Source organism: Corvus hawaiiensis, chromosome 3 (assembly GCF_020740725.1).
Source record: "Corvus hawaiiensis isolate bCorHaw1 chromosome 3, bCorHaw1.pri.cur, whole genome shotgun sequence".
Taxonomy (NCBI): Eukaryota; Metazoa; Chordata; class Aves; order Passeriformes; family Corvidae; genus Corvus; species Corvus hawaiiensis.
In genome coordinates, this window is record NC_063215.1 from 113,645,087 (window position 1) to 113,654,171 (window position 9,085).

At 46.5% G+C, this 9,085-nt stretch overlaps 1 protein-coding gene across 1 annotated transcript; it reads left to right on the forward strand.

Annotated features, from left to right (window-relative positions):
• Nucleotides 1-3,922: 3,922 nt before the first annotated feature.
• LOC125322387 (transcription initiation factor TFIID subunit 4-like) lies at nucleotides 3,923-8,108 on the forward strand. The gene is made up of 2 exons (XM_048296044.1): nucleotides 3,923-4,722; nucleotides 7,931-8,108. Exons 1-2 carry the CDS (start codon nucleotides 3,923-3,925, stop codon nucleotides 7,971-7,973), a joined length of 843 nt encoding a protein of 280 aa, XP_048152001.1. The 3' UTR covers nucleotides 7,974-8,108.
• Nucleotides 8,109-9,085: the final 977 nt, after the last annotated feature.

The window sequence follows — 9,085 nt, forward strand, 5'->3', positions numbered from 1 at the left end:
ATCAAGATTTGCTTTATTCCTTGTATAACATCTCAGCTGACTAACGGATGAAGTTAAAATTCTCTATACAACTTAAAAAAATGATCCTGCCCAAAAGTCACATAATGAAGCTAGAAGTTTATCTAGTCTATCATACCAGACTTCAGACTATAGCATATGACATCGGTGCTTGTGTGATGACAGTTTTTACACAAGTACCTGTGACACTGTGCAGACAAAAGGTGATATAAAGCTTCACTGGATTGGAAACTGTCCAACAGTTTACCATTAGAGACTGAATTCAGGAGACAAGAAGCTTTGTCACTACAATGTTCCTTCACAGCCAGATGCTTTATGAATACCACAAAGTCAGTCCTTATCCTACCTTCCTCAGAATTAGATTTTCAAGTAGCAAAGACAGACTCTGATGCCCTCTTCAAGCTTGCTGAGTTATTTCTCTGTACAAAAGCAATCATTGTGAACAGGGTCTCTGGTGGCAGCCAGGGAAAATGCAGAGATGAATAAAAACACACTGTCCACATTCTGTCACAATGGCTGCCAAAGAACTACTAGCAGGCTGCTTTTCTGTGAGATTCCACATGTTGCCCTCTGTGCTACATTGAAAAGGATGATACATGTGTATCTGCTCTGGTGTATGCATCCTGCATTGAAAGTATTCTCCTCTTATTTGTTTTGCTGTCCACATATAGTATCCATGTGTACAAGCTCATACAAGCTGGTTAAAGAGCAAACAGGAGATGAAACCAGCTATGTCTGCAAGTTTTTTTTTAGAAGGACTTGGGTTAAGGATTGTGTGCAATGCCAAGGACTATAAACAGTGGTCTTATTTTATACCACAGAATGTCCAGTTCTGGCCTGGAGCTCCTGCACTGTAAGTGAAGAGGAAAGGATGGTATCTTTGTGGAGATATGTATATAAAGTTTCTTCTTGTGAAGTACAGAGCTGCATCTTCCATATCCATGTAGAACTGGATATGTTAATATCTGTAAGCAATTATATGAGACGATGCTTCAAGGAAAAACTCGCATTTTCCCATACCAAGTGCTAAATCTCACCTCACAATTTTTATTCATAGCCACAGGGAAATATAATGTATTTTGGCGGCTGTTTGCAAACACGTACTGCCACAGGTGCTATCTTGGTACTCGCAGCTTCCAATGTGTGTCCAGGTTTAGGGTGCATTCCCACCACACAACCTATCTAAAATGGATACATGAAGACCTTATAGCAGCCCTTCAGTACTTGAAAGAGGCTTATAAGAAAGATGGGGACAAACTTTTTAGCAGGGCCTGTTGTGATGGGGCAAAACATAGATTGATTTAGATTAGACATAGGGTGTGGAGGCCAGTGGGCCTGCAGTACTAGAGGCAAAGGGTGTCCATTGGTGGGGCAGTCCCTAGTACCAAAGATCCTCCCCAGGTTAGGGAGACAAAAAGGCTTCCCCCCAGGATGCTTTGTTTTGCTATGTTAATATACCCCCATTCTGCTTCCCTGGTTGGCCCATTGGCCTCCCTGCCCCTTTATACTTAATAAGTCCGTGCCCTAGAAGGTTCTCCACTCCCTGTTCCCCCATTGGCCCTTGCCCCATCACCACTCCCTCAGAGTTCTCCTATTGATTCCCTTACCCTAACCCCACCCCCATGTGCTTAGATCATTGGCCCCTGATGCTTGCTCTGCTCCTTTAGATAAACCCAGACCCTGCTATGTTATTTGTCTTTGTCCCTGGAACCCTTCATGCGTATGGGTGCATTAAACTCCTCCCATGGAACCCCACAAGAAGACATCTTTGCCGTCGACCCATTTTCTGGAGCTATCTGTGCGTGTGTGTGTGTACATGTTTGTGAGTGTGTGGTGGTCCTGCTGAGCATCTTCACCTTGGAGATGCTTTTGGAAGGTCGCAGCACCCTCACCATCCAGCACCACAAGCTGCCGCCGCGACAATAAGGAAGTTTTTTACAATGAGGGCAGTGAAAATCTGGCCCAGGTTGGCCAAAGAGGGGGTGGATACCCCATCCCTGGAAACATTCAGGGTCAGGTTGGACAGAATGCTGAGCAACCTCCTCTAGTTGAAGATGTCCCTGGTCTTTCCAGGGGGTTTGGACTAGATGACCTTTAAAGGTCCCTTCCAACCCAAGTGATTGTTTTCCCCCTGGCTCAGAGCCATGGCTTCAGCTTGAAAATAACCTGTACCAACACACACAACAGGTGAGAGGCTCTTTTCCACACACTGCTAAAGCCCATATTTAGTTGCTGGTGTTTTTGTGACTGCTAGACAACTCTGGCAACTAAAAGATTTATCCCAGTGAGTAACAGATGGCTCATCCAAGGAAGGCATTTTTAATAGCTAAATACATGGTCTAAGGATATGGCAGGAAAATGCACATCAAGATCATGCATCTAATCCCATACATAAGCATATTTATACTGCAGAGACTTAGAGAAATTCAAAGGCTATCAGCTTTATTAACAAGTAACAAAGTGTATGCAGATAAAAAATTTCTAAATAACAAATTCTGTGTGGGACTGTGTCCTCATCCCAAATCACTCCCTATAAAATTTTCTTGTTTTGAAGAAAGGTTATGTGTTTCAGAAACATCTATTACAGGAAGTTCTGTGTGTTCAGAGAGGGTGCCCAGGTTTCCTCCTGTCAGCTTTCCCTGGTAGCAGGAAAGAGATTGCCTGCTCTCAGTGCTAGTCACAAAAGAAATCAATATCCTGAAAAAGAGAGTTAAGAGGAAAGATGTTTTCAGATTACCGAAGGATTAACATTCTTTTATCACCCTCCAGAGGTAAATGAATATGCTATACACAGAATATGCTATAATATACGCAAAGTACACCATAATATATTCAAAGGATTCTGGAAAAGCAAAAGGTCTTTTGTCTTTTGACTCCTTTTGCATAGCTCAGATAATTTGTTCCTGCCTTGAATTCTTAAAATTAATTAGACCATACCTCCTTCTCTCTTAATTTCAAAGAATTCCTTTCTCTCCCTTTTTTTTTTTTTTTTTTTTTTTTCTATTCCTACAATCCAATACCTGGATTGGTTAGTCATATGTAACCCTTTATCCTTAAACAATTCATAATCCCACATGAAAAGGATGACTTAGACTGAGGCTATGCAGTACACTTGGAGAACTGCTGACTAGAAAATGCCAGTATTCTGCTTGAAAACTTCTGGCAGGGAAAAGACTTCCAGAGCATATTGCTTCCTTCCTGCTATTATCTTATCTGACTACATAGATCTGGATTCTGCAGCAGGGAATTATGACACTGTGTTGCTCATTTACACCAGAGCAGTATATCCAGTATATCCCACATAGCAAGCAGGAGAGCAGGAGCTGCTGCAGAGCACCTGCTTCCTGGTAACAAAAGTACTCAGCCAGTGAATGGCCAATTTTAAGCGACTGAGGGAAGGCAGGCAATCCAACACCACCATTCTGATGTACACACAGCATATTATGTTCAGCCCATTGTTGTGGATGCTAAAAAGCAGGAGCAGAGGAATTTTCCAGCTGCTGAAGCATTTTGTGAAGTTTTCCTTTCTCATGCTTTAGCTGAGAAACAGTGAAAGACGGTTTTGTAAACTAACTCTATCTTGCACCTGCACGGTCTTGTTTTGGTTTACCGAAGAAAATATTTTGAAATAGGCGTCATAGCATTCAGCCAATCACTCTGGGAGGTGTATAGTCAAGCAGCCAATAATGTCATTTCTTTATTGCGAACCAAGTTATATAAACGAGGTGATAATTAATTAAATAATCCCGTTTTATCCTGGAATTCCATGTGGTGATTCTCGCCGTCCCTGGGGGCAACAGCGACATCTGGTGACCGGCTGGCGTGTACTGCAACCGCAGCCTCTCAGGTTCGTGCCAGACCGCGACTGGCCCGGCCCGCCCCCCGGGGCTGCGCGGAAATAGACATGGAGCATAAATCCTCCAAAGAAAGCACGGTACTGTCCGCATTCGAGTCTGTCATACAGACCGCAGGAGCTAATATAAGTGATGGGGATTTTTCGGCTCAGGGGAGGACGCAGCAGTGGCCATGCTTCCCGATATCAGACTTTCTCGGGGAACAAATCTTGGCAGTTTTGCATAAGATACTACAACGGCTCGATGTGCAGCAGGAAGTGTTGCAACAGCTTGCAGCGTCTGGGTCCCCGCCAGAAACGGCAGCGAGGCCTGCGGAGCTACGGGCGGCGCCGGCCGTTCCGGCCGCGCTGTTGACCGCGGGGCCAGCGGCCGCGCCGCCGGAGCTGGGACCAGTCGAGTCGCTGGCGCCGGGCTCGTCCGCGGAGCTACGGGCAGCACCGGCCGTTCTGGGCGCACGTCAGACTGCGGAGCCGGCGGGCCCGCAGCCGGGATGGGCTGCGCTGCCGGGGCCAGTCGAGCCGCCGGAGCTCGGCTCGTCTGCGGAGCCGGGCGCGGGGCTGGAGGATTCGGAGCCCGCGCGAGGTGCCTCAGCCGCTGTTCCGGCCCCTGCTGCTCCACCCCCCGAGGTCCTGGCTGCCGCTGCTCCAGCCTCCGCTGCCTTAGCCGCTGTTCCAGCCTCCGCTGCTCCGCCCTCTGCAGCCCTAGCCGCTGACGTCACCACTCCGCCCGCTGGCTCAGAGTTGGTACGCCAGTCTCCTGGGAGATCATCCAGCACACCCTTGGAGAATGATGCAAGGAGCGTTACCATGGAAACGCCTGCTCTGCGGCAGGACTCCGGGGCGGCGCTCAGGTGCAAGAAGCGTTCAACGCGCCAAGTCCGCAATTGTCCAGACTGTAAAGTAACTGTCCATCCTAGAGATCCGCAACGGTTCTGGGAACAGGTTAAAAGGGCTGCATTGCAGGAGGGACACCGGGAGTTGCTAGAAAGAACTGGGATGCCTGGCGGGCAAAAGGCATCTGAGCGACCTGCTACCTTGTCCCAGAGTAGTGTGCAGGCAGATCAAAGCGATGTAACAATACAGCAATGTAGTGATGATACAGATGGAATTGTCCGGGCTTTTCCGGTGCAGAAAGCTCTGCCTAACTCTGGTCGGACTGACAAACATGAGTGTTTTGCTTAGAAAGTGATTCAGGACTTGCAAACTAAGGTTGCTCAGTATGGATTAAGTTCTCCTGAGGTCATGCAGATTCTTAGAGTATTGAATACTGATATGCTCTCCTCCATATGATATTAAGCATTTAGGTCAGACGTTATTTCAACCTGTACAAGATTCAGTTTTTGAAGCCAATTGGAGAAAGATGGCTGAGAAGGCTGTAGCTGGGAATATGGAATTGCTTCAAACTGATCCCAGGCGTCTAGTTCCTGTGGATGCTTTTATGGGACTCAATAACTATTGGGACCCTGATGTTCAGGCTACCTGGCATCCTCAAATCCTGGAACAGATTCAAAAGGTTGGCATGGCAGTTCTTATAAAGAGCTTAGATACAGCTGCTCCTATGACAATATGTAAAAATATCTCAGGGGCAGAAAGAGAACTTTTTTTTTGGAAAAGATTGCTGTAGCCTTGGAAAAGCAGGTTGAAGATGAGACCATGAGGCAGCTGTTGTGCAGACAGCTAGCAAGAGATAATGCTAATGATAAGTGTAGAAGGATCATAGATGCTTTGCCTGGAGAACCCACATAGTTATATATAACAATATATATAATAACACAAATGGTTGATGCCTGTGCTAAGGTGGGATCTGGAGAGCATAAATCTGCTTTAGCAGCAGTTCTAAGACCTCTTCAATTAAATTCTGGTGGATCAAAAAAGAGACCTAAGGTTGAGAGCACGCAGAAACAGCTTAAACAAAGGAAGAGAAACAAGGAGAACAGGCGAGTTGTTAGTCAGGGTGGTGGTAGCAGTCTGGTAGAATGGTGGCTGCAGTCCTCCCAAAGTGGCGATCCTGTAGAAAAAGGGTCTGCTCCTCCTCAGAAGGTCCAGCGGTGGCTATGTAGCTCCTGTCCTCTGGAAATCCAGTGGGAAGGATTGTCTCTGGTGTTCAGTCTCAGATGCAAAAGATGTGGTAGGCCAGGTCATTCTTCAGACTACTGCCAGTCTATCTATCATGCCAATGGTCAATCTCTGATACGTTTAGGGAAATTGACCAGGAATGCAAAGGGGAGTCAAATATTTCCTCAGGGCATAGCTCCTCTGAGACAGGCCTACTCAGCCAGCTTAGAGCCAGCACCCAGGGATCGGCCGGCGTGGATGTGCACGCCGTAGCAACAGTCAACTTAGAACATTGAGGAAAAAAAAAAAAGGGGAAGAATCTGAGTGGCAGGTGCTGGAAGGCCATGAGTCAGGCTCAGCCCAGCTGGTTGAACTAAGGGCTGTTGCCGTGGCTTTTCAGTGGTTTTCTCAGGTTCCTTTGAATTTGGTCACTGATTTTGCTTATGTAGCAGACATAACTCAGTGCTTAGATTGTTCGCTTTTGAAGGAAGTGAATAAAGTGGCTCTGTTTTCACTATTGGAGGCCTTGTGGAGTGCAACTGAAGCTCAAGTGCGTCCGCATTACATTTTGCACATTCGAAGCCACGCTAATTTGTCAGGTTTCATAACAGAAGGCAATGCTAGGGCTGACAGGCTAGCTAACCCTGCCTGGGTAGCGCCTCAGCCTGACAAAATTGCACAAGCTAAAGCATCGCATAATTTCTTTCATCAAAGTGCGCATACCCTGCAGAAGCAGTTTCATTTGACACCAGCTGAGGCTCGGGGCATTGTCAGTGCTTGCGCTGACTGTCACAGACTTGCTGCACCTCTGCCATCAGAGGCCTACAGGCCTTGCAGCTTTGGCAGATGGATGTAACACACATTCCTGAATTTGGCAGATCCTGAATTTGGCAGACTTAAGTATGTGCATGTGTCTATTGACACATTCTCCTCAGCTGTGTGGGCGTCTGCTCGTGCTGGGGAGAAAGGCCGCGATGTCATCGCCCATTGGAAACTCTTTCGCGATTTTGGGGGTATCTTCTTCCATGAAAACCGAGAATGGCCCTGCCTGTATCGCTCAGAAGACGCTGCAGTTTCTGCACCTATGGGGTGTAGATCATACTTTAGGTATTCTGCATTCTCCTACTTGCCAAGCCATTGTTGAACACGCTCATTGTACTAGTTTGAAAACAAACTAGTGGGAGACACCAAGTCAGAATAACAATTTAATAGGGAAATAAAAGGAGGGGGAAAGAAAAAAGAAATAAAAGCGGATAACACTGGGTTAAACTGACAGAGTTAGGATACAACCTGGCACCCTGTTAGTCAGGGTGGTGGTAGCAGTCTGGTAGAATGGTGGCTGCAGTCCTCCCAAAGTGGCGATCCTGTAGAAAAAGGGTCTGCTCCTCCTCAGAAGGTCCAGCGGTGGCTATGTAGCTCCTGTCCTCTGGAAATCCAGTGGGAAGGGTTGTCTCTGGTGTTCAGTCTCAGATTATATCCACAATGGGATGCTTGGTTCCTCCCCCTGGGTGGAGCATCTCACAATGGGGTAATGAGTCATGAGGCCAAGTGTTGATTAGGCTCATTAACAGAAGATAGTCCAGAGGGAGTTATCTCTGAGACATGCGGCTGGACAATGCTGGGCCAATAGGAGAAAGATAGTCTGGGGGGAGGAGGCAAGGAAACACTGCCCCACCTGATTTCAACAGCTCATGAGGATGGTAATAGAATACACTGCAACCCAGGACACTCATGGTACTTTGAAGCGTGTTCTGGAGAAACAAAAGGGGGAATGCATGGATAAACCCCACAGACTAGAAAAAGTGTTATATACAATTAATCACCTTACAGTGCCACCAGATTCAAACAATCCTGTTATTTTGAATAATTTTCTTTCATTGCAGTCTGCAGGCGAGACGCACCTGCCTCGAGTGAAAGTCTGGGTACAGGACCTCCTCACTAAGAAGTGGGAAGTCCCTCATGAGCTCATTGCTTGAGGTCATGGGTATGCTTGCGTTTCCACAGATACTGGGGTACGATGGCTACCTGCAAGATGCATTCGTCCTGACCTGTGGCACCAGAAGCAGAACATGCAACCTCCAAGGCAACCTTCAAATGATGACCAGAATGCAGATCATTCCAACAGTGAAAGTTACCTTTTTGGGAGGAAAAAAACCCTGAAATAAAAGGAGTGTTGAAAACACAGAGGACCCCACGTTACTGCTCTCTTTCAGGCTTCTCTCCAGTGCAACAGGTGCTTTTCCCCATTGAGTTCCCTATAGGACATTCCTTCACACAATGCTGTTTGTCCTCCATGCTGATTCATTGTTCAGCTTTGGGCATCATCAGATCTCCTGATTTAAATGGCAATCCCTTCCAAAGAGAGGCCATCTTACATCAATATTGGGCTTTGCAGGTGCAAGGCTGTGAAAACAAGGCAAAAACATTGCCAGTGGTTTGGGAGAAGGTTACAGAGCTTTGGGCAAGAGACTGGATTTTGATTTGAAGGTGGAAGGCTGGTGGTGGAAGGCTGGTGGTGCAACACTAGCTCTATATGAAACAGCTCCTTTAAGGGATATTTCTGAAGCAGGCAGCACACCCATACACAGATGGGTCAAGATGTGCTATAGACTGTTTTAAATGTGAATGAAGAGTCTTATCCTTAAAGTCACATTTGCAAAATAAGCTGAGATCAGTAGACGTCTCTGTATTCACCCTTTGTTTTCATTGCAGTGTTCCTGCATAGCAAGAAGGTGAAGGAAGGGTAAAAGGACTGGAAGTCTGTGTCACTGTTTTTACAGAATGTGTCACTGACTTCCCAATAAAAGCTCAGCATTGCAGCCTGGCAATGTCCCCCAAGTCAGTCTTCAGGCTGAGACATCCCTTTAGCCTACCTCTGCTTCCAGTTCAGTTTGTCATGCAGCAGACTGGCTGTCATATTACTGAGAAAAGAGCTTGAATGCATATTGTAGTAGTTCTTTCATGCTCTTTGGCTAACTAATTGCTGCAATGCTCCTGGGCCAAATTCAGAATAACCTAATGCAATGTCAAGAAAAGCAATCACTTAACCAAGATGCGTTGCCCAAATAAAGCTTGTCTGCTGCAAATCCTTGCAACCATTAACATGACGCAAAGTTCTTCCTTTCAATTATTTCCTCTGTGTTAATGAAACCCATGTAA